This window comes from Carassius carassius, chromosome 42 (genome assembly GCF_963082965.1).
Source record: "Carassius carassius chromosome 42, fCarCar2.1, whole genome shotgun sequence".
Taxonomy (NCBI): Eukaryota; Metazoa; Chordata; class Actinopteri; order Cypriniformes; family Cyprinidae; genus Carassius; species Carassius carassius.
The window spans coordinates 7,751,479-7,777,918 of NC_081796.1; the positions used below are offsets into that span (position 1 = coordinate 7,751,479).

Here is a 26,440-nt window from a genome sequence, read left to right on the forward strand (position 1 = left end):
CAAACACTAATCAAAATGGGAAGTATTGCGTTTTGGAACCAAACTCTTCACACAGAAATGCTCTCTGTATCATTATTTATGATGTGAACAGTATCAGATATTAGAGATATTCAAGTGTGTGTGTGTGTGTGTGAGATAGAAATGCTCTCTGTATCATTATTTATGATGTGAACAGTATCAGATATTAGAGATATTCAAGACACACCCAACTACACTATGGAACTTAAGCCATAACAGCATTTGATCTGTAAGAATTCTTTTGTTAACTTCTTTTGTAACTTGTCAACCCACAGGCAGAACACCATTCAAAGGAAAACTAAAAAACAATAAATGACCACAATTCAGTTCTATTCATTTATGTTATTCCTTTTGGGTTCATTGAAAGCGTATCCAAAAAGAAAAATAATTGTAATTAAAAAAAAGTTAAAAGGTATTTAATTGATAGAGGAATACCAATCTTAATAAAGCATAGGGGAATGTGAGTGGAAATTAAAAATAGAGGAGAAGTGAGGTATAACCAGTTTGGAAAGAATAAAAATGCAGGAGTTTCAAAACAAGGAAACAAGAGCTGGTTTAAAGGCAGGACAAAGGTTGATGGGCATTGTTTTCCCGTAATGAGAAAAAGGAGAAGTGGCAATAAAACAGAAAAACATCATACTAAAGCTGTCTTGTGTGAGCGCTGTAACACAAGCAGCCTTTATTAATTATTTCAATTATATATGGTTTTGAATGCAGTGATTAGGAAATTCCAGTGTGATAAAAGTGCTGTTTACATTGACCACACACCGGGTTGATCATGAAAGTAGCTTTGACTTTAATATTGCTGTGTGTGCTTTCTGCATGGGTAAGTCACTCTTATTCTATATACAACTGCTATTTGTAATCAACTGAGATTCCTGATTTGGGGTTTAGTCTGTAAAGCAATAGCTGTACATGACAAAGAGGTTTCATTTTTAGGACAAAACACCTGTGACTGATACAAGTGAAATAAAGCATGGCGAAGTCAAAGAATAGCTCTGTTGATAAAAATGGAAAGGGAAACTATAAGTAATTAATGTAAATGTAATGTTAGTAGAATGTGTAAACAGGATTATGGAAATAAAATGCGACTCACTTTATATTAATCAGTCTTAACTACTACGTATGTTTAAATTAATCATTCAATACAATGCACTTATCGTGTACATACTGTACATGTTTTTACACTGGACTTATGATATTGGAAATATCATCCTCTAATTACATCCGTAATTAATTTTTGACCTAACTCTGTGCTATTTAGCACTTAAAGTGGTCCCCCTATGATTAACAAGAAATTAACCACTTTTTAGTGCTATTTAGCACCATTTTATTTTAATGTACACTGTAAACCCCACATGTACTCCTTAATACCCCTTACCAAAAAGTAGTATACTTCAAGTTTATTTTACTAAGTATACTTAAATAAAGTTCAAGTATATTTTTAAGTATACTTTATGTAGCAAGTATACAAATATCAGCATTTTAGTATATTTACAAGTATAAGTACTGTTTCAATACTCCTTGGGACTAAATTGGCCCACTTTCAAGTATATAAAAGTATATTTTAAGTATACTTTAAGTATAACAGTAGCAAACTTCGAGTACACAACTAGTTTACCTCTGTGTTTGTAGTTTGATACAATTATACTAAAAGTTAACTTATAGGTATACTGATAGTTTACTAATTAAATACTTTGTACACTTTGAAGTGTAGTCTCATTAAACTACTAGTTTTATACCGCAAGTATACTCCTAAGTTTTCTTTAAGTGAACTTTACATCATACTTTGTATACTATTATGTCCCTATTTAGGTTTAATTTGTATATATTTTGTTGTATGAATATCTGAACATACAAAACATCTAAAGAAAGAACAGGGTATCTACTTGTAAACAAATTCTAGCTTCATGCATTCTTTTTTTTTAAACACTTTAATGTGGGTAAGTTTCATAAAAAATAAAGAAATAACATTTTGAACGAAAATCTGAAAAAAAAAACCTATAAATTGGATTCAGAATGATAATCAAAACATAGATGGATCGAAAACATAGATCGATTAGCACCCCAAATCTTGACTGTAATTATTACCTCTTCTTCAGTCGACATTTTATTCCTTAATGTTACAGTTTTGATGCCGTTTCATGTCAGATGATCATGTAAGATTACATGTGTTAGAATTTGTTTTGGAAATTCTGTGCAGAAGATGTGTACTAGCACCCTCTACCGTATAATAATGAAAACACTGATTCTAGGAGTATAGCTGAAATTTATTTAGAATTTTTGTACGTATAAGTCAAGTATACTTTAATGTCATTTTAAGTATTTTTCTGAGGAGTATATAAAGCCTATTTCTAAAATAAAAGCATACTTTCCTATTTTTAGTTCAAAAGAAGTATACTAATAGCACACTTAAATAAACGTATTTTTCATAAGGGCCACCAAACGTGTACCAACTTTTTTTTTATTTTTATTTTGCCTAAATAGCAGCAAATGCTATTAAACATACAATTGGCACACTTTACCTAACAATTCATTATTTTATAACAAGTACTTAGTATTTATAGACAGCTAATAAAGTGGGACCATAAAGTGCAACCAAATTATCTTTCCAACTCCAGGAGAACTGCGAAACACACAACTGTTCAATTAACATATTGCACCCTAACTTTATAGCCTAACAGTCTATTTTAATTAGAGTTTTGTTAAGTTACTTATAAGAATGTCTAAAGTGGACTATTGAAGTATAGATAGATAGATAGATAGATAGATAGATAGATAGATAGATAGATAGATAGATAGATAGATAGATAGATAGATAGATAGATAGATAGATAGATAGATAGATAGATAGATAGTTAAATAACCACTATATGAAATAACCACTATATGAAATTAATATTATCTTCTTTTAAATGGTGTGGAGATGACAGGTCTGTGGATTAATATTTTATGTTTATGGATCTAAAGTTTTACTGAAATATCATCCCTAAGATCCAGTCCAAAGTCCTGCAGATAAGTTATCACGAGTTGTAATAAGATCTTACTGTAATGGGTATGACATTCTTATCTTTTAAGTAAGAAATACCTAACTAGCACAAAATAACTTTATATATATATATTGTTGGACCTTCTGAAATATATTGTTGGACAGTAAAGTCAAACTCTTTCAATTGGGTTTTTTGTTTGTTTTTGTTTTGGAAGATTGATTAAGATAACGAGTTTGGAAAGGGAGGATGCTTTGAAGAAGCGAAATAATTTTGAGGACACTTCCTATGTCCCCGTAAAACAAAAGGCTTAAAAAACATACAAAACTGTGTTTTATAAAATTCTAAAATTGCCAGTAGTTTTTTGTAAGGGTTAGGTTTAGGTGTAGTGTTGGTGTAGGGCAGTAGAAAATATAGTTTGTACAGTAGGCTATAAAAACCTTTTTGCCTATGAAGAGTCCTCGTAAACTACAAATGCAAGTGTGCGTGTGTGTGTGTTTACCTGTATTCCCTATGGTGACCAGATGTAGCCACAAGGATAGTAATACCAATAATTTGAATAATATAAAAACCATTATATCTATGGAATGTCCCCATAAAACACGGAAATCAGTGTGTGTGCATTTGTGTTTGTACCTGTTATTTCCTATCTTGATTATGTGGACCAAATATCCCCACAAGGATAGTAATACCAGCCATTTTTTACCCAAAAAATTCGGTCACCATGAGAAAAACAGCTTAAACTAGTCAAGTAAAGTTTGTGAACAAACTTTGAGGGTGACTTGAGAAAGCCTATTTGAAGTGGTTTTAAAGGGGTCATATGATTTTCATGTTTTCCTTTCTCTTTGGAGTATTACAAGCTGTTGCAAAGACTAAAGTCTCAAACCCAAAGAGATATTCTTTATAAAAGTTTAGACTTGTCTATGCCCTCCTAAAATGCCTCGATGTGGGAATATTTGCATAATGCAGCCCAAATGTTCATGCAAAGAAAGAAGGCATATCTTTGATTCTCGCTGTTGACACCATATCGTGGTGACGCTCGTTTCGTTGTGAAAGCGAAAATACTTTGTTTGGCCTTCCAAAAGAGGACACAAAACCAGACTGTTCCAGAACAGTTCAACCCATATATTTAGATGTGTGCAATGCATTTTGTGGAGGACTGTTTCCTGATCCTGGGAGAGAAGACTACTATTCCGTCGCTTCTGACTCACAGTCTCACAGCAGTGTAGAGCAGCGGTTCTCATTTCCAGTCCTCGCACCCCCTGCTCTACACATTTTGTTTGTTTCTCTTATGGCTTCAGATGTTCGTTCTATTCGAACGTAAGTGTCCTGTAAAGTGGACATCACAGAATATTCCACCATGATTACAGTTAGAAGTGAATGTATATGTTCCATTAAAGTGCATTGAAGTGTGCGAGATGTGAATTTAAATTGTATTTATTTAAAGAGGTAATGTCACACTTGCCTGTGTGTGAAGATGTTGCACAGTGCAAATCTGTGAATGAATGTTCCAAAGTTAGGTAAACTTTTAGATTTGTTTATTTAAACAAGGAAGTTTATATCTGTTTAGCAGAGGTGGGTAGTAACAAGTTACATTTACTTCATTACATTTACTTGAGTAATTTTTTGGGGTAACTAATACTTTTCGGAGTATATTTAAAGATGGGTACTTTATACTCTTACTTGAGTACATTTTGGGGGAAAAATCTGTACTTTTACTTCGTTACTGTGGGCAACGCTCCTCTCGTTACTTTATCTTAATGCAATAAATATTATAAATGCTTCAGTGTATTCCAAACGCGCCGTCTACTTTTCTCTGGGCAATGAGCGATACCCATTCGCGAATGATTCATTCTTTTGAGTCAATTCTGTTCAAAGGCTTGATCAAACCAATTGGCAAATGAGTGAATTGGTTCATGAATCAGTTTGAATGATTCATTTAGTTCCCTGCTTCACGCGCTGAGCGTCTGAAGTGGTTCACTCAGAGTTGTAACGTTTAAGATCATCAGCAGCGTTGAAAACGTGGATATGGAACTGCACTGAATTGAAAGCAAATCTGCGAAGGCTATTATTTGCTTGCGATGGAGATCCTTATTAGATGAACACCGCGTGTGCTGTCTACTGTTTAACAGGTAATAACTTGGGCTACATTCGATTACAGTACACGATACCACTGTGACATTAGTTTGTTGTACGTGTGTGGCTTATAACAGAGGGGAGTCAAGTTGAATGCAGCTTCCAAAAGACAAAAAATAGCCGATTAAGATTTTATTAATTTTAATACAATCACACCGGTGCGAGTACGTTCAGCAAGTCATATCATCAGCTGCTAAATTCAGATCTGTGATAGCTTGCTGGCGCTGAGCCAGAGATAGATGTGTTTTACAGCACTGCGCATTATAACAAACCACACATGATTCTTTTAAGCTTATTAAAGCATTGGCCAATCAGAGGTGTTCCAATGAGTCATCGCTAAAATGCCGGTGCTTCCTTCACTCACTCACTGACTGAATACCTCTTTCTGGCGAATTCTCTCGTCAGAAACAACAAAGTGCAGATGTGAGTATATCTTTAATTAAGATATTGATTTCACAGTCTTAACAGTTTCAGTGACTTTAATGGGAGTTTCTGAGAGTGATTGAACTCTAGACTGTCAGTGAAAATGATCTTTAATAATGTAAATGTTATTTGCTCTCTTTCTGAACAATGAAATATTAGTAGCAATATTTATATCACATTAACTTTCCATGTTAAATTCACATTTAATATAAAGTCAGTCGTATTAAAAATATGTTATGGCATGACACCTATATCTGTTACTTAAGTAAACAGACGGGGTTTTATAATAAATTACATAAATTGGAGTAAAGGCTGATGAAATATATACATTTATACACACACACATACATTACATACATTTTATCTATATATCTAAATAAAAATAGGCTCAGTATATATGACCCAAAGTAACTAGTAACTAACTACTTGAGTAGATTTTTTATCCGATACTCTTTTACTCTTACTCAAGTAACTATTCAAGACTAGTACTTTTACTTTTACTTGAGTAAATATTTCTAGAAGTACTTTTACTTTTACTTGAGTACAGTTTTTGGGTACTCTACCCACCTCTGCTGTTTAGGGAGTAGGGAGCAATGAACACTGTGTAGGGACCATGTCAATTGGAACACAGTTCATGAACAGAGCTCACATCTAACAAGCTGATTAACTGAATCAGGTGTGTTAACAAAGAGAGACATGCACAATATGAAAAGCTGGGGGGAGCAAGGACTGGAATTGAAAATCGACCTGTGGCGAAATCAGGCAGTAGTTCCATGTACTATTGTCGATAATCATTTGATTGAAATGGGCGAAAGTTATTAGTACCTAAAGGTACTATTATTGATAATAAATTACATTTTGTAGAGAATACCAATAGACTTTGTAAGATGAGCCAACAAAGACTTTATTGTCTGTGGAAATTAGATACATTTAAAATTGATAAGACACTGATGACTGCTTTTTATAAGGCATACAGATACTGGTGGTCATATAATTAGAATATCATCAAAAAGTTGATTTATTTCACTAATTCCATTCAAAAAGTTAAACTTGTATATTATATTTATTCATCACACACAAACTGATACAAACTGATTTCAAATGTTTATTTCTTATTCATTTTATAATTTTGATGATTATAACTGACAACTTAGGAAAATCCCAAATTCAATATTTCAAAAAATTTTAATATTGTGAAAAGGTCCAATATTGAAGACACCTGGTGCCACACTCTAAACAGCTAATTAATTAAAAACACCTGCAAAGGCCTTTAAATGGTCTCTCAGTTTAGTTCTGTAGGCTACACATGGGGAAGACTGCTGACTTGACAGTTGTCCAAAAGACAAACATTGACACCTTGCACAACGAGGGCAAGACACAAAGGGTCATTGCAAAAGAGGCTGGCTGTTCACAGAGCTCTGTGTCCAAGCACATTAATAGAGAGGCGAAGGGAAGGAAATGATGTGGTAGAAAAAAGTGTACAAGCAATAGGGATAAACACCCCTGGGGAGGATTGTGAAACAAAAACTTTGTAAGAGATTTACAAAGAGTGGACTTCAGCTGGAGTCAGTGCTTCAAGAACCAATACGCACAGACGTATGTGAGACATGGGTTTCAGCTGTTGCATTCCTTGTGTCAAGCCACTCTTGAACAACAGACCGCGTCAGAAGCGTCTAAAGACAAAAAGGACTGGATTGTTTCTGAGTGGTCCAAAGTTATGTTATCTGATGAAAGTAAATTTAGCATTTACTTTCATTTTTGGAAATCAGAGTCTGGAGGAGTCACACAATCCACGTTGCTTGAGGTCCAGTGTAAATTTTCCACAGTCAGTGATGGTTTGGGGTGCCATGTCATCTGCTGGTGTTGGTCCAATGTGTTTTCTAAAATGTCCAAGGTCAACGCAGCCGTATAACAGGATGTATTAGAGCACTTCATGCTTCCTGCTGCTGACCAACTTTATGGAGATGCAGATTTCATTTTCCAACAGGACTTGGCCCCAGCACACAGTGCCAAAGCTACCAGTACCTGGTTTAAGTATCCCTGTTCTTAATTGGCCAACAAACTCAACTGACCTTAACCCCATAGAAAATATATGGTGTATTGTGAAGACAAAGATGCGATATGCCAGACCCAACGATGCAGAAGAGCTGAAGGCCACTATCAGAGCAACCTGGGCTCTCATCACACCTGAGCAGTGCCACAGACTGATCGACTCCATGCCACGCCGCATTGCTGCAGTAATTCAGGCAAAAAAGGAGCCCCAACTAAGTATTGAGAGCTGTACATGCTTATACTTTTCATGTTCATACTTTTCAGTTGGCCAAGATTTCTAAAAATCCTTTCTTTGTATTGGTCTTTAGTAGTAATCTAATTTTCTGAGGTACTGAATTTGGGATTTTCCTTAGTTTACAGTTATAATCATCAAAATTAAAAGAAATATATCAGTCTGTGTAAATGAATGAATATGAATATACTATACAAGTTTCAGTGAAGTTAGTGAAATAAATCAACTGTTTGATGATATATTAATTATATGACCAGCACCTGTATGTTGAATCGATTATAACTTGTTCATTGATTTGTTGGTTTGCCTCTTTAAAGGTCAAACAAAATAATTCTCTATCAAAGGTTGTAAATAACTGCAGTGTGAAACTGCCTGGGTTGTCAGATTTGTTTGACATTCATGTGATAAAGAAAGTGCATCACATTATATCTGACACATCTCACCCTTTTTATAAGATTCATTTCAGACCCTCCCCTCAGGATCCTTGTAATTCAAACAGAAATAAGTAGTTTTTAGTCCTTTTTAATATGCTATTAATGTTGTGTATTTGTCGGTCTTGTATGTGGTGAAATCTATCCTGCTGCAGATCAAATTGCCCCTAAGGGGGACAATAATGTTTTTCTAATTACAAAAATTACAAATGCTTTGTTTGTAATGGGTTTTATTGTTTTTGTCTTGTCTCACCGGTGTTCTCACCTGGACACGCATCACAGTATGACAAGGGGCGTAACATTTCTGTTACATGCTTGAGGCATTCGGCCAATCACAAAGCACTGGATAGCTGGCCAATTATTTTCACACACCTTTTGTAAAAGAATTACGCATAGAGGAGAAACAATAATGTGGAAAATAATGTGTTTTTGAACCTTAAACTGCATAAACACATTTCATTACACCAAATAGACAAAATAATGTTCTTTTTAGCTACATCATATGACCCTTTTAAAATCTTTTAGTTTGAAGGTGTTTATTCTAAGTTTGAATAAACAATAGTTGTGGGAGTTATAGGGGGTTGCTAAGCAGTTGCTAGGGTGTTGCTAGTGGACTCGGGTGGTTGCTAGGGTGTTGTTGCTACATTATTTGCGGTGGTTGGTAGTGTTCTCAGGGTGGTTGCTAGGTAGTTGCAAGTTGGTTGCTAGGGTATTTTAAGTGGTTGTTAGGTTGTTGCTAGGTGGTTGCTATGGTACATGGGGCGGTGGCTAGGATGTAGCTATTTGGTTGATACGGAACCCAGAGTTGTTGTTAAGACGTTGCTATGTGGTTGCTAGGGCACTTGCGGTGGTTGCTATGGTGTTGCTATGTAGTTGCCTTGCTATCCTGGGTGGTTGCAAGGGCATTACTCTGCATTTGCTAGAGTACTTGCAATGGTTGCTATGGTGATTACTATGCAGTTGCTAGGGTACTCTGGGTGGTTGCTAAGTTGGTTTGGATGGTTGCTAGCGTATTGCTATGAAGTTGCTGGTAGGTATCATCACATTACTAGTGTGTTTCAGATAGATAGACAGATGGTAACGGTTCAAAGAGGAAGTGTGGTGGATGTTAGGGGTCCAGAGGGATCCTTCCAGCCCTTTTGCTCACTCTGGATGAGTACAGTTCTTGGAGAGAGGGGAATGTTGTACCAGTGATTCACTCAGCAGTCATGACTATCCTCTGTTGTCTTCTGAGATCAGACTTGGTATCTGAGCTGAACCAGACAGTTATTGAAGTGCAGAGGATGGATTCAATGATGGCAGAGTAGAACTGTTTCAGCAGCTCTTGTGGCAGGCTGAAGTTCCTCATCTGGCGATGGAAGTAAAAACTTTTCTGGGCCTTCTTCACAATGGACTCAATGTGATTGTCCCAGTTCAGGTCCTGAGAAATAGTGATACCTAGAGATAGCAGTGAACCATGGTTTGTCATTGTTGTAGGTTAAATGAGTCCTGGTAGGAATGCACGTCTTCACAGAAATTGATATAAGATGTTACAGTCTCTGTAAGCTCATCCAGATCGATTAATAACAAAAAAATTAATAAGATTCAAACAAAAGCATGCAAAATGCACCATAAACAACTTTATATTCCCAATATTCTCAGGCAACACCATAGGCTAAAGAGAATAAATGAGTCTTCAATCTAGATTTAAAATTATCCAATGTGGGCGAGGATCTCACATCAACTGGAAAAGCTTGGTGTCACGTCACACTGTTCAGGGAACACACTGGAGTCATGAGGAAAGGACATTTTCCAACAAAACATTTATAAAAAAAAAAAAGTTTATCATTCTTCCACTTACGCTCTGCTTTCATGCATTGCTGCCTAACAGAACGGTTTTGACATTGGGCAGGATATCTGTTTTTCTTTTTCTAGATCTCAGTGATTTGAGTGGAGCTACCTGTCCAGAATATTAGCACAAGTTGTATTAAATACTTCCGTCAGCTGTGAAGAATCCGTAGTACTAGTTAACACATCTGTATTTTGAGAGAGATATGTGGAAGCTTAAAAATTGCATAACCATAGAAGAAGTACTAACACAAGTAAAATGCAACTCTCTGGGGGTGGTAGAGCTAGGTTGTGGCAGTAGAGATTCAAATAAAACAAAACTATGATCAGAACATCCAGATTCTAACACCTCAGGATTGCTCACGTGAAAACCAGAAGTTAACACCAGCTCAAGCATATGACCCTTTATGAGTAACTAGCTGTGTCAAATTAAAGGAATCAACCACACACAAAAATTCCTTCACCCAAGGTTTGTGTTTTACAGCAAATATGAATATTGAAATATCCAAGGATTAACAATCTGTCACAACAAGGTACCAGTGTTGACAAAAACAAAATATATAGGTGGTCTATAGATGAGTGCACAAAGTAAGTTTGACCAATCTTCATTAGCTGCACTTCAAAGGTTGTAAAGGCATCAATAGGTAATGTAAATAATTGCTTACTACACAGTGCATTTTAAAACAAATTGGACATAATATAATTTCCTTCACTTGATAACAATTAATTAATAAGTGAATAACCAAACTTCATTCTTTTCTAATAACTGAAATATTTGGACATTTTCATATTTTTATATTCATTTATACTGTATGTTATTGAGAATACATTTAGGGTAAGTGCAAATATTTGATGTATATGCTAAGCTATCATGCTAATTATGCTATTCTAATATATCAACTAACTAAAACAGACATTTACTGTATAAAGCAATAAGCCCCAAGATGTTGTGTTTTGCTAGAGTCCTCCTCAGCAATGAATCCTAGAATAAGACTCTTAAGTGAAGGTCAAATGTCTTTGGATACAGACAGTTTAGCATTATATGAAAAATTTACAGGAAAAAACAAACAAAACAAAACCAACAAAAACAAATTTACATAATGCTTTAATCTACATTTTTTTTTGTCTTGCATTACATAATGAAATTAGACAAGCTCAGTGCTGATTCTTTTTCTGATCATTATTTTGCATTAAATCGAGAGCTTGCAAAGGATTGTGGGTTTTTTTACAGACTCAAAGGATACACTTGATGAATTTTAACAATACAGATTGTGAGAAAGCAACTGAACAGCATTAAATAGGAAAATAGTGTGTCAATAATGCAAAAGGTAGTTCATCATTGAATACAGTGATGTCATCTTCCAGCTCAGTTCAGTTTAAATAGTATTCTTGGAATCAAGTGTCATGGTGTCTGGTCTCTGTTTCCCTGGGTCTCCACTAGGGACTCAATTCCCCATAGGCACCTCACCTCAGGCACTACAATTCCCACAAAGCCTTGTCCCTTCATCACAGTAATTGCACTCAGGTGTCTTCACTTCATAGTCATTACCCTGCCTATATTAACTGGTCTGTTTCTGTTTGTTTTCATGGAATCCTTTCTTTCCGTCACCCAGTTTCCTCGTCTTTCGAGTTTCCAGTTCCTGTTCCTTTCCCTGTTTGTTTGTTTTGGATGGATTTTTGGTTTTGACCCTCTGCTTGTTGGATTTTGAATTTGGATTACCCATTAAACTCACACTCCGTTTGGATCTCTCATCTCCTGTGTTTCCCTGGGTTCCCGATCGTAACATCAAGTCGACGAAATCACTGGAAATTATATGTCCCCAACTAAGCAAGCCAGAGGGCTAAAAATCCTTTAACGGATTTGAATATTAGAAATGTGTTAGTGTAATATGTCTAAGCCAGGTTAAATACTGAGGTGCTAAACCATTCAGGGCTTTATAAGTAATAAGCAAGATTTTTAAATCTATACGATGTTTGATAGAAAGCCAATGCAAGTGTTGACAGAACTGGTCTAATATGGTCATAGTTCCTGGTTCTAGTAAGAAGCTGCTGCATTTTGGGCTAGCTGGAGTTTGTTTATTAAGTGTGCAGAACAACAACCCAAATAAAGCATTACAATAATATAACCTTGAGGTCATGACTGCATTAATTAAAATTTCTGCATTTGACATTGAGAGCATGCAGTAGGTCATGATTTAGATATATTTTTGAGATGGAAAAATGCAGTTTTACAAGTGCTAGAAATGTGGCTTTCAAAAGAAAGATTGCTATCAGATAGCACACCTAGGTTCCTAACTGATGACGAAGAATTGACAGAGCAGCCATCAAGTCTTAGACAGCGTTCTAGATTAATAGCAATAATAATAAGCAAATCCATATTTAGTAATCCTACGTATTGTTTATTTATAAAATAAGATACACAGCGAATATGCAGTCTTTGATAAAATTGGCAGGTAGTGCAGAGATTCACAAAAAGGTGTAATATGGGTTCTTTGAAGACTTACAGATGTTTGATTGGAGATGATGAAGGATTGCTTAAGAGCTTTACAGTAGGGAAAAGAATAGTGGGAAAAGAATTGTGCAGCATGCTGAGATACGATGGGATTTTCCTGATGTTTTAGAGCAAATCTGTATGAGTGATTTCTGCAATAACTTTACAATTCATCTGGTTGTAAAACATATCTGTTGTGATTGTTATAGAATCCATTTGTTTGATAGAACATTTAATTAATTTCATTTAATTAATGTAATTTCTTTCCTCAGACACAAATCCCTGATGTTACTAATGTTTTAGTAATTTGTCGAACAGAAAATGAATTAACATTTCAATGGGAAGTTGAAAACAGCAGTTACAGTTATAAACTGCAGATAAATGACAAAGATCCATTATATATCAACTCATCAGAAACTGATGCTCCAGTAAATGTACAAGTCACATCTCTGTCACCTGGGACTAAATATTTTTTCAAACTCTACACTGTGTTTGGGAATGATTCGAGCAAAGGACATGACTTCTCTGAAGTAACTGGTAAGTGAGCAATTGAGGTTTAACCGTATTTATAAACTTGTAGAGCAACTTAATAATTTGGGCAAAATAAATTTCAAATTCGACTTACATTAAAATTACATAACACTATACAGGTGCTGGTCATATAATTAGAATATCATGAAAAAGTTGATTTCACTAATTCCATTCAAAAAGTGAAACTTGCATATTATAATCATTCATTACACACAGACTGATATATTTCAAATGTCTATTTCTTTTCATTTTAATGATTATAACTGTAAACTAAGGAAAATCCCAAATTCAGTATCTCAGAAAATTAGATTCCTACTAAAGACCAATACAAAGAAAGGATTTTTTGAAATCTTGGCCAACTTAAAAGTATGAACATGAAAAGTATGATCATGTACAGCACTCAATACTTAGTTGGGGCTCCTTTTGCCTGAATTACTGCAGCAATGCGGCGTGGCATGGAGTCGATCAGTCTGTGGCACTGCTCAGGTGTTATGAGAGCCCAGGTTGCTCTGATAGTGGCCTTCAGCTCTTCTGCATTGTTGGGTCTGGTATATCGCATCTTCCTCTTCATGATACCCCATAGATTTTCTATGGGGTTAAGTTCAGGCAAGTTTGCTGGTCAATTAAGAACAGGTATACCATGGTCCTTAAACCAGGTACTGGTAGCTTTGGCACTGTGTGAAATCTGCATCTCCATAAAGTTGGTCAGCAGCAGGAAGCATGAAGTGCTCTAAAACTTCCTGGTATACGGCTGTGTTGACCTTGGACCTCAGAAAACACAGTGGACCAACACCAGCAGATGACATGGCACCCCAAACCATCACTGACTGTGGAAACTTTACACTAGACCTCAAGCAACGTGGATTGTGTGCCTCTCCTCTCTTCCTCCAGACTCTGGGACCCTGATTTCCAAAGGAAATGCAAAATTTACTTTCATCCGAGAACATAACTTTGGACCACTCAGCAGCAGTCCAGTCCTCTTTGTCTTGAGACACTTCTGTGGCTTGACACAAGGAATGTGACAGCTGAAACCCATGTCTTGCATACGTCTGTGCGTAGTGGTTCTTGAAGCATTCACTCCAGCTGAAGTTCACTCTTTGTGAATCCTTGAATAGGTTTTGTTTCACAATCCTCTCCAGGGTGCAGTTATCCCTATTGCTTGTACACTTTTTTCTACCACATCTTTTCTTTTCCTTCACCTCTCTATTAATGTGCTTGGACACAGAGCTCTGTGAACAGCCAGCCTCTTTTGCAATGACTTTTGTGTCTTGCCCTCCTTGTGCAAGGTGTCAATGGTCGTCTTTTGGACAACTGTCAAGTCAGCAGTCTTCCCTATGATTGTGTAGCCTACAGAACAAGACCGAGAGACCATTTAAAGGCCTTTGCAGGTGTTTTGAGTTTAATTAGCTGATTAGAGTGTGGCACCAGGTGTCAATATTGAACCTTTTCACAATATTAAAATTTTCTGAGATACTGAATTTGGGATTTTCCCTAGTTGTCAGTTATAATCATCAAAATAAAAAGAAATAAACATTTGAAATATATCAGTCTGTGTGTAATGATTAAATATCATATACAAGTTTAACTTTTTGAATGGGATCAGTGAAATTAAGAAACTTTTTGAATATGTTCTAATAATATGACCAGCACCTGTAAATAGACTATAAGGGTTATTTAATTTTCATTCCTGACATTTATGGTAAAATTTAATGTAAACTAATTGTTGGCTAAGTGAAATTAATTAACGATCTTTCTCAAAATCTACAAACCCGATTCCAAAATAGTTGGGACACTGTACAAATTGTGAGTAAAAAAGGAATGGAATAATTTACAAACCTCATGAACTTATATTTTATTCACATTAGAATATAGATGACATATCAAATGTTGAAAGTGAGACATTTTGAAATGTCATGCCAAATATTGGCTCATTTTGGATTTCTTGAGAGCTACACATTCCAAAAATGTTGTTACAGTTAGCAATAAGAGTCCGGAAAAGTTAAATGTACATATAAGGAACAGCTGGAGGACCAATTTGCAACTTATTAGATCAATTGACAACATGATTGGGTATAAGAGAGCCTCTCAGAGTGGCAGTGTCTCTCAGAAGTCAAGATGGGCAGAGGATCACCAATTTCCCCATTGCTGTGGCGAAAAAAGGTGAAGCAATATCAGAAAGGAGTTTCTCAGAGAAAATTGCAGAGAGTTTGAAGTTATCATCATCTACAGTGGATTATATCATCCAAAGATTCAGAGAATCTGGAACAATCTCTGTGCGTAAGGGTCAAGGCTGGAAAACCATACTGGATGCCCGTGATCTTCGGGCCCTCAGACGGCACTGCAACACATACAGGAATGCTACTGTAATGGAAATCACAACATGGGCTCAGAAATACTTCCAGAAAACATTGTCTGTGAACACAATCCACCGTGCCATTCGCCGTTGCCGTCCAAAACTCTATAGGTCAAAAAAGAAGCCATATCTAAACATGATTCAGAAGCGCAGGCATTTTCTCTGAGCCAAAGCTCATTTAAAATGGACTGTGGCAAAGTGGAAAACTGTTAATGTTGTAAATGTTGTAAAACAACATTAAAATAATCCAATTAAACTTTAACACTTTAACACAAGATGTAAAATTTAACTCTGATGTGCATAACTGATAACAACCATAAGAAGAAATGTAATTATTCAAATGAAATGTAAAGAGGCATGCAGGGAATTTTGGAAATGGCAATTTACAGGTTTCCATCATTATTATTATTTTATTATTATTATTATTTTTTCAATAAGAAAAAAGTACTTGTATGGCCTTGTAGATTAATGTTATTGTCATTTATATATATATATATATATATATATATATATATATATATATATATATATATGTATATATAGATATATATATAATTTTTTGTTTTGTTTCTTTAGTTCCATCTGCTGTTGACAGTGTTTCGGTCATCACACGGAATGAGACTGAGATAAAATTACAGTGGAATAAAGTCAACAACAACAATGATTACAGTTATAAGCTGAAATACAGGAACAATGAAAATACTTCAATATCTGCATTATCTACTGATTCTACAGTGGAACATATTGTCGAGAGTCTGTCTTCTGGGACTGAATACTTCTTTATGCTCTACACTGTGTTTGAAAATGTAATGAGCCGTGGATACAACTTCTCCAATGTAACCAGTAAGTATATCATTTTAACATTTAAAACCTACAGGGACAAATGCTGTTGAGGGTGTTACGTCTGCTGTTATGCTGAAATCTTGTCATATTCTGTCAGAGATCTGTCACACCTACTGTACCAAGTCAGAAAGAAAGCGATATAAAAGACAAAACAATTGCCTCTTGACTTTCCGCTCCAATTTCTGTTTATGTGCAGGAATAAGAACAGAACCACAGCTGAAATTCTAATTAAATTAGAATGCAATTCACTGTATCAGTGTATACCCCTTATGGATTTTATTTGCCCACCAAATATTTTCACTGGTCCCAACACAAAAACTGATAAACTTCTATTGTTTTAGTAACTGTTGGATTAAGTTTTCAGAATCAGATGAATTTGCTAAAACGGTGTAAATACAGTACGAAGTTTGTACATTTTTCCATGGCAGTGCAGCGTAGTTGGCCTAAAAACTGTCACAAACCTAGCAGTTGGTGTCATAGAGTTAAAAGGTCTATGACTGCAATTACTCCCTCTGATATCTAATAACTGCTATGTAATCTGCAAGCTCATTTTATAACACATATCTCACTATATCTGCATTTGTTTCAGTGCCATCTAATGTTGAAAATGTGATGCCGAAGCTCAATGACACAGACATGATCTTACAATGGAATGTTGTACCAAACATAGACAATAACTCTTACAACTATACTCTTGAATACAAAGATGAACCGGTGGATTGCATTAATTACATTGCAGAAAGAAATGAGGTAACATGTCATATATCAGATTTGATTCCTGGAACAAATTACAGCTACACTCTGTACACAGAGTTTGCTGATCTGAGAAGTACTGGATTCAACTTCTACCAAATAACGAGTAAGTGGCTCTCACTTTTTTATTAATATTTCTTTAGATTAAATTAATAATTGATCACATAGCAGGACTGGGCAAAAGTCCGAATATAAGAATCAGAGTGATTACAACACACAGGATGTTGAACTGAAATAACTGAAAGAAATACAGTATACAGCAACTTCTTGTAAGGTAATGGGTTAAGGTTAGGCGAGGATTAGTATAGTTATTACACATTATTTTAGTACATATTGTACATATAGAATAGGATTTTAAAATAAAGTACTACTTATGAACTAGTTGACTAAAGCAAATTTCTATTGAGGCATTTTAAAAATCAATTGCAATCAATCAATCAATAAATCAATCTGATGTTTCAACCCAAATGTTGTATGAAAAATGTTTATGAATGACATTATTGCAAACTCTGACAGCATTCTTTCAGCAGAATTGAATTGGTTTGAATGGAATTGTAAAAAACAATTTAAATTGGTATTACAGTTTGTCTTCTTATTTTGTCTCAGTTCAAATTGAGGTTAAATTGAAATGAATTATCAACTCAATTCTAATTGGTGTACAAACCTGCTACATACCATATCTCAATGATGAATTTATGGAGGATATGCTGCAGTATTTGTATTAATTACTAACAGTTCTTGTTAAAAATGAATCTCTCTCTACAGCTCTATCCGACATAACTGGAGTTACAGTCAAACGGTCACAGACGAGTTTGACGATCTCATGGTCTAAGTTAAACAACAATGACATCTACAACTACACCTTGCAAAGGCTGGGAGAGGAGAGTGAGATACATTTCACTGGATCTGATAAGTTAACATATACTTACTCATCTCTCACACCAGGGACTGAACACAGTTTTAGTCTCTTCACTGAGGTGAACAATGCCAGAAGTACAGGATACAGCTTTAAGAACGTCACTAGTAAGTTTTGATAGCATTACTTTGATTCAGCTACTTATTTAAAAAGCAAATGTAAGAGTTTTGACAGCTTGCTAATCATGGAAATAAAAAACTTATGTGGTTTTGAGTGCTTGAACACTATAAACAATATTTTGATAAGGTTCCATTTGTTAACTATATTAGTTAAATTGAAATAAAAGTGAAAAATAGTTTTAAGTTATGTATTAGTCTTAGTTTAATTAGTTTAATACTAATGCATAATTCAAATCAAAAGTTGTCTCTGTTAATATTATTTAACTGACTTTTATTGAAGTTGTATTTTAACATTTAAGATTAACAAAGATTTTAAAATACTGTAACAAATGTATTACTTATTGTATTAACTAACGTTAAGTAAAGTGTTACCCATATTTTTAACACATTTGGTAACACATATTCTGAAAAGTAAGGGATCCACAGCATAATCAACTAACATATGTTTTAAATCCAAGTTGGGGCCAAGACCAGATCCAGACCAGGAAGTTAAAGTCTGTTTACACTTTATTGTTGTGTAATTATACATTTAAACACTAAGTGATATTAATTGACAGTGTGTATTTACTATAATGTTAGGGTAAGAGTTAGGGTTATTTGCATCTAATTATGCATAATTTACTGTATTTACTATGGTAAATACAATGTGTACAATGACGCTGGAAAATATAGTGTTACCAAAAGTCCTGTATCACTTATGTCAAGATTAAGACCCCAAGGGTAAGACTCCCACTCAGTCTGAAATTGACATTCATATGTTCTTATATTTTCTGCAGCTCTTAACTGTGCGTCCTTTAACTGGACAGTTACCACCTCATCAATAGAGGCTGCAGTGAATGGTTGCACATACGTGACAGCTCAAAACAGCACCGGAATTGGTAAAAATGACATTGTAGATGATAACAGGGTGAATCTGCAAGACCTATATCCTGGAGAAAGCTACACTGTTTCACTGTTTTATGACTTAGAGTCAGAAAAGCTGCTACAGTGCTCACACCGCTTGACATTGGGTGGGTTTACATGCGCTGTCTTGATTGTGACCGCTGAGAAGCTGATACCCAATACAAAATGTTTTATTTTTGTCCCTCTGCTTCTCTCTCAAACTAGTTCCAAATAGCGTATCTGACCTCCGTTGTACACATCATTCTGGAGGGTATGGTCTGGCTGTTATGTGGGATTCTCCAAATGGAGTTCTGAATATGGTGCAGGTAGATGTTGGCAAACAAAGTTTCAACCAATCACATAATTCAGAAAAAACACAACAGGTAGAGGTAAAAGGCCTGCAAGCTGCCCAGTGGTACACCGTGACAGCAACGTCATTCTCTGGAGACATGAGGAGTCAAACAGTATCAGTCAACTGCCAAACAAATCCAGCAGGTAAAATGATGTCTAGATATCTGTAATAAAAGATTTGGGAACATTCCAAGTTAAATTACAACTTAATGACAGAACTCCTTTTAGTTCTGTCATTATTATTTAACTTCATGTTGTTCCAAACCTCTATGAACCCTGCTTCACTCATGAGCTGTCATGGAAAAACCAAGGAGAGATTTAATGTCTGTTCCATACACAATTGCTATTATATGACTTTAGAAGACTTGAAATATACCAAGTCATTTGGACAATACAGTCATACAGTATGGACCACTTTTACAATGTATAGTTGTAAAATATAGTTTTTCCTCCCATCTCATTTTATTTCCATCACAAAAGTTTTGTGACTGAGCGCAAACATTACTCATCAGCAGCCATTTCTCATTACTGTCACATGTAATCTTTCATAAATCATTCGAATATATTGATACTGGTGCTCAATTATGATCGATTTTTATTGGTACTCAATTATCAATAATGTTTATCATTATCATCAATGTTATTCATTTGTATTATTATTTTTTTTGTTTTGTGGAAACCCTGGTACATTTTTTTTTATTTTTACAGAAAAGTCAAACAACAGCTATAAAAAAAACAAAAAAAAACCTTTATTTAACTTATAAAACTTATTGAACTTATGGAGATCATTTTATTTGATTAGTTTAATGCATCCCTGTTGAATTAAAATTTAAATTAAAATTTTGTTTATTTTGTACTTTTGTAATATATCATGGTTTCCACAATATAATAATTAGAAGAAGAAAAATCACTCATTATAATATAATCATTACAAAAATGAAGAATGTTTCTTGTGCAGCAAATTGGCATATCAAAATAGATTTCTGAGGGATCATGTGATATTAATATTGTGAATATTTCACAATATTATTGTTTTTATTGTATTTTAGACTAAATAAATAGCCTTGGTCAGCACAAGAGATATCTTTTTAAAATATTGAAAAATCATAATCATTCCAAACGTTTGACCAGTCGTGTGTAAAGTGTTTCACAATGGCATCAAGTGTGGTTCAACAAAATAAAGGACAGTAATTACCTATTTTATAATTTTTTATTACTGAAGGAGTTGATTTTGTACAGTATGACAAAGCCTAGAGGCCTGTGGTGGGTACCAGAAAATACTGGAAATTGTTTCTTGGACTTCTGCATTTGTTCATTCTGATGATGCGCCCATATATGAAAATTTCTACCTTTAACCCCCATAGGTTTCAGCTGCATAAAGCTTATTAATCTTGTATTTATTTATAGTAGTTGAACATTGCATTTAGATATTCAGTGTTTGTTTCTTTTTTTTTTTTTTACAGGTGTCATAGCAGGTGTTCTTGTGTTTTTCCTCCTGATCATCATTATTTGTGTTGCTGTGTTTGTATGGCACCGCTATGGTTCTGCAAAGCATAATAAGTATGATTTTTATTTATTTATTTATTTATTTTCTAAGATTATGGGTTTCTTTTATAATTTAATGCAATATAAGCTGTATTGGTTTTTTATATCTAATGTCTTTTCTCACCTTTAGAATGCCCAGACCACCTGTGGAGTCAAAAGTGCCTAATAAAAACAACAAGTATGTGTGAGTCCATTATATGAGAAAATTAGAAAATAAAGTGGCTCGAATCATTTAGACTTTCACCTCAAAATTTCTCCCCCATGTCATTTCCAAACCTGTGTGGTACATCAGAAGTATAAGATATAGGAAGTTATTTTGAGAAAGGTTTTTTTTTCTTCTGTACAACTGAGGTCAGTGATCACCAAAACTGTTTGGCTAATCAACATTCTTCATAATATATTCTGTTGTATTCTTCAGAAGAAAGAAAAGTGTACAGGTTTGAAATAATGTGAGTAAACAATGACATAATTTTCAGTTTCAGGTGAACTTTAGGTGAAACTGCATGTGATTAGATATAAAAATGTGAAAGTGTCATGTGAAGTAGCTTTTATATAGAAATGCACTTGCTTTATTAATTATATATTAATACTACTATGTCATTCAGACGTATATTTTTTTTGGTTTGCCAAAAGTGTCTACATATTTTGGGAGCTGGTGTATATGATGTCATTTTAGTGACTTATATATAACAAATGCAAAATGTTTTTCAGACAGATTCCCTTGGATAAATTTCCTGAATATTTTCAAATCATGAGTCGTGATGAGAATAAAGGTTTCAGTGAGGAATATGAGGTACGGTTAATCATATATGAAATTATATTTTTACTATTTTTATCTCTGTCTGATTTTTGAGTGGCATTAAAACAGAACAAGGCCTATTTGGGACTGAAAATGTAAATCAGCTTTTATGTTTAAGTTAAGTCTGAGTGTTTGTAAAGTATGCTTTTACTGAATATGTTTTAACAGGACTTGAGTTCAGTGGGTATAAAAGAGTCCAGTATTGCGGCTCTTCTGCCTGAAAACAAGGATAAAAACAGATTTTCCAATGTTTTAGCCTGTGAGTGTTTACACACACACAAACACACACACTGGTTTGAGTGGGATTTTCCATAGATGTAATGGTTATACTGTCCAAACTGTATCTTCTTATCCTATCCCACCCCTAAACATAGACTCTCAAGAACATTTTCTACACTTTTAGATTTTCAATACACTTGGCATGACTATCCTTGTAGGGACATTTGGTCCCCATAATGTTGAGAATACCAGGACCCCCCCCACACACACACACACACACACACAATATTAGTGCACAGTGTCTGTCTAAAAATTTCTCTCTGTATTTAAGATGACTCCTCAAGAGTGCATCTCAGCACAAATGATGAGGGTGATTCTGATTATATCAATGCTAACTACATGCCTGTAAGTACATTAAATAGTAGTTAACATCAACTGTAATTCATTACACAAGGCACAAGCCAGAAAATGCTTGTTTATGTGCATATCAGGGCTATGGCAATGCAAACAGACAGTATATCGCTGCTCAAGGTCCACTGCCATCCACTGTCAATGATTTCTGGAGAATGGTTTGGGAGAAAAGGTCACAGGTCATCGTCATGGTAACCAACTGCACTGAGAGTGGAAGGGTAAGGCAATGTTCAGAATAGAAGACTGCTTACTGTTGTATGAAGTGTTTACCGACTTACCATGTAAGTGTTTACCATTTGTTTCTTTCAATTATCAGGGCTGAAAAATTGTTTGTTAATCCAATTTTGTTTGTTTGTTTTGTTTTTGTTTTGGTGAGTGGTCTGGTTGCATCATTTCTGTAATAAAATTTTTAACACTACATCAGATTTGTCCACTGCACTTAGTGCAGTTATTTGAACACACACACACACATATATATATATATATATATATATATATATGTGTGTGTGTGTGTGTTTACTTCTCCAGGTTAAGTGTGAGCAATACTGGCCACTGGACTACACGCCATGTCTCTATGGACACCTGCTTGTCACAATAAAATCGGAGGATACATTTCCAAGTTGGACTCTGCGAGAGTTTAATATCAAAAATGTGAGCTGAGATATTTCTATCCCTTTGCTTCCAAAATAGTTGTACGTTTTTAGTTGTTGTTGTTGCTTTTCTTGACTGTGTGTAGGTGTTACACACAGTCAGAAATAGCACAAGCTTTGACAGACTTTATCACATTTTACGCTTATCATCAGTTCATCTGATGCTAAGGAATGTATTCTGGTATGTATGCATTCTGCTTTCTCATAATTATTCACTTTGACTGGATGGGCAAAATTACTGTTCACCACATAGGCATCACTGATGTGAACTTGTAAAGGTTCAAAACTTATTTTACAGCTTACTTTAAAATGGTGATTTAAACGTTAACCTCATCCCCCCTGATATGAGTCATTTAACTTGAATATGAATATACAGTATTAACACATTACTGGTCAGATAAGCATTAGACATAATCTAGTTCTGTCTATTTTTGCATATGACAGAAAACCACCTCTGAGACACGAACAGTGAGGCACTTCCACTTCACAGCTTGGCCGGATCATGGCGTGCCCACTGGCACAGAGGAGCTGATCCAATTCAGAGGACTCATCCGTCAGCACATAGAGAGCTCTTTCTCTGCAGGGCCAACAATTGTACACTGCAGGTGACCACTGCTCACTTTGAAAACCACCTCAAACATTTACTTAGCATGAGTAATGACAGTCAGTGAGCTGTTCAAAGCTGACAGCAAAGCAATATGAAGAGTGAGCGTTAATAAATATTTAAATTGATTTAATAAATAAAGCTAAGTTTTAATCTTGTATTTGTCTTCATCTCTTTACTCTAGTGCCGGAGTGGGTCGGACAGGTACCCTGATTGCACTTGATGTTCTGCTGCAGCAACTGGATAAAGAGAAGGAAGTGGGAATTTCAGCATTTGTCCAGCAAATGAGACTCAGCCGGCCACTAATGGTGCAAACTGAGGTAACACTGTTTCAATCCATTATTTTAAAAAGCATTTATTGTGACTATTGGCAATTTAGCATAGAATTGGGTTCTCAGTGTTGTTATTATTATTGTGGTGGTTATTTTCATGATGAATATAGCCTATTCAGGTGATGTCTAACTATTTATACATATAAATATATACAGGCTGATGTGGTCAATGGAATTTACTGTAAAAATTCCATCCCAGGGTGGCATTCGGGAAACTGTATATTTTCCAGTTCGTAACCATATATCATAGAATAATGTTAAAATATCAAACTACTTAAAGCTTTATATACTAACAACCAGTGTGCTGTTGGAAGTTTATTCACTGCATTCATCCAAATGAGTGAAGTATATATACAATACAATACAGAAATAACTAAGCACGATATGAAAACGGTACAATATAAAGCCTATAAAACAAAGACATATAAGAAATATAATTTTACACTTTTTCCCATTATTCCATATATATACTAGTGATATTAATGCTAATTCTGCAATTAAATCTTAAGACTTAACAGCTGCTTCCAGAGTTAATAGAAAAGTACAATAACATAGTACATTTTTATAACAGTTCTTAATATGCTTATTTTGAGTTCTAAGGAAATTTCAAAAACTCTTTGGTCAAACAGGATGGCATCTGTATTTTTATGATTGCTACATATTATTTAATTACAGGTAATCGTTTCATCACTCGGAAATAAGGAAATGCATATTCCTGGCAGTCCCTCTTTACTTTCATCTGTTTTATTCTTATCGCTTTGTCTCTTACAGTCTCAGTATGTGTTCCTGCACCAGTGCATCATGGATACTCTACAACCCAAAGTTGTGCCTAAGTCAGAGCCTCTCTATGAAAACACAGACATGATTTATGTCAACGCAATAGCATTAAGAGAATATGAAAAACAAAGTTAAATATGAGCAGAAATATAAGCCATATCATATGGTCCAATAACCATTTTAAATACACAGGCTTCTGTAAATAAACACAGTAAGACTGGATTATATGGTGTTATATATGTATTTAACTAAGTAGCTGTGTATATAGGCAGGTTTTTCATCTTAATTGTTTTCTTGATAAGCTGTGCTCTCTGAAAGAAAACTTTCCTTTGAGCTGTACTTTGTGCTGCTTAATTTGCACATTGCTTTTTAATGATAATATATATATTTTTTGTTTAAATTGAAATAAGAGACAGTCTATTTAATATCAGTTGAATTCAATTTGTTTTAGATTAATACAGAAGAAAACTATTTTTCTATCTTTTTTTTTCTTTCTTTTTCTAGTTTGCCAGTGTGATGTATTCTCAGCTGTCGTACAGCATGCTTTAATCAGGACTGGGTACCCTGATTTAAATAATTTCAAATCTGTATGCAAAATAGAGAATGCTTTTTTTAGAGCTGCCAAGAAGTTGAAAATGAGTTTGTTTTGGAGCTTCACAGATATACGGTTTCTGTAATCTGTTATAACGAAAGAGCTGTGTAAGCATTCTTCAAACATTTTGTATTTCTTAAATAACCAGTCAAATTTAAGTAACTTTCACATTCACCTTAACATATTTGGGTAAATAATGTTGTGTGTTACCGGTTTTGGTATTTGCTGGTCATGCAATTTTGTTGCACTTTAGTAAGACCAGAACCTCTTGAATTTTGAATAAATTACATAATGTCTTAACAAGACAAAACATGATATTATTCCATCCACAAGCAATATGTAAATAATTAACTTAAAAAAAGTACCAGCTATTAACATCTTTTATTAATATCTGGACTTGGTACCATGGTAATACATGTTTTCAGACACAACCATGGCAATTATTTTGGTGTTTGTATAAATATGATAATCGCACACTATTTTACTGTGTTTGAAAGCACCATGGTATTAAATGCTGATAGCATCAATGAGACACGGTAACACTGCAATACCATTTCTTGTAACAGACTTGTATTATTAAGCAAGTGGCATTAATACACATTTTGTTTTTATTCACATCACTTGTTGACAGATATAGCATTAACTTATTTTGATCAGTTATTGATTAATCAAACAAAACTATATCAAGAATCAACTGGCATTGACATGCATTTGTCTGTGTTCATTTCATTAAAAGTATTCAGTACATGATTAAAACTGTAATGGTTTCTTGTCTTTTGCTATCACAATTGTTCTTTAACACATCTGGTCACATCTCATTCACCTTCATCTTCTGCAATATTGAAAATGCATCCGAAGACACTGCATGGGATACTGTTTCCCAATGCTCTCCATGCAATGTTTCATCTTCAAAAGTGAGAGTGAACTGGAGGTGTGGAATGGTACTTATAAAACACTTTTATACATACATGTTACTGTAAACTACAAACTGTCGCTGTGGATCTGAAAACAATATTGTAAGTAGGATATAAACTGTACTTTAATCTCTACAGCACATTTCTGATCAAGTCAAATGACGTCACCTTTATCTCTATAGAGCTTTATACAGTACAGATAATTTCAAAGATATTGAGTAATAAAAATATTGAAGTAATATAATATATTAA

The 26,440-nt window shown here is 34.6% G+C and overlaps 1 protein-coding gene across 2 annotated transcripts; it reads left to right on the forward strand.

The window, feature by feature from the left end:
• Nucleotides 1-617: 617 nt before the first annotated feature.
• LOC132124491 (receptor-type tyrosine-protein phosphatase H-like) lies at nt 618-24,862 on the forward strand. 2 transcript variants are annotated; one of them, XM_059535544.1, is made up of 17 exons: nt 618-844; nt 12,870-13,134; nt 16,058-16,324; nt 16,914-17,183; nt 17,843-18,100; nt 18,889-19,122; nt 19,220-19,489; nt 20,809-20,905; nt 21,021-21,074; nt 21,602-21,683; nt 21,858-21,948; nt 22,240-22,313; nt 22,400-22,537; nt 22,848-22,970; nt 23,414-23,574; nt 23,758-23,893; nt 24,677-24,862. In XM_059535544.1, the coding sequence occupies exons 1-17, from the start codon at nt 797-799 to the stop codon at nt 24,815-24,817; spliced, it is 2,709 nt and encodes a 902-aa protein (XP_059391527.1). In that variant the 5' UTR covers nt 618-796; the 3' UTR covers nt 24,818-24,862. The 2 variants fall into 2 exon arrangements, with proteins under 2 accessions (XP_059391527.1, XP_059391528.1); XM_059535545.1 differs by having other exon boundaries at nt 619-844; nt 21,021-21,068.
• The last annotated feature ends 1,578 nt before the right edge of the window (nt 24,863-26,440 follow it).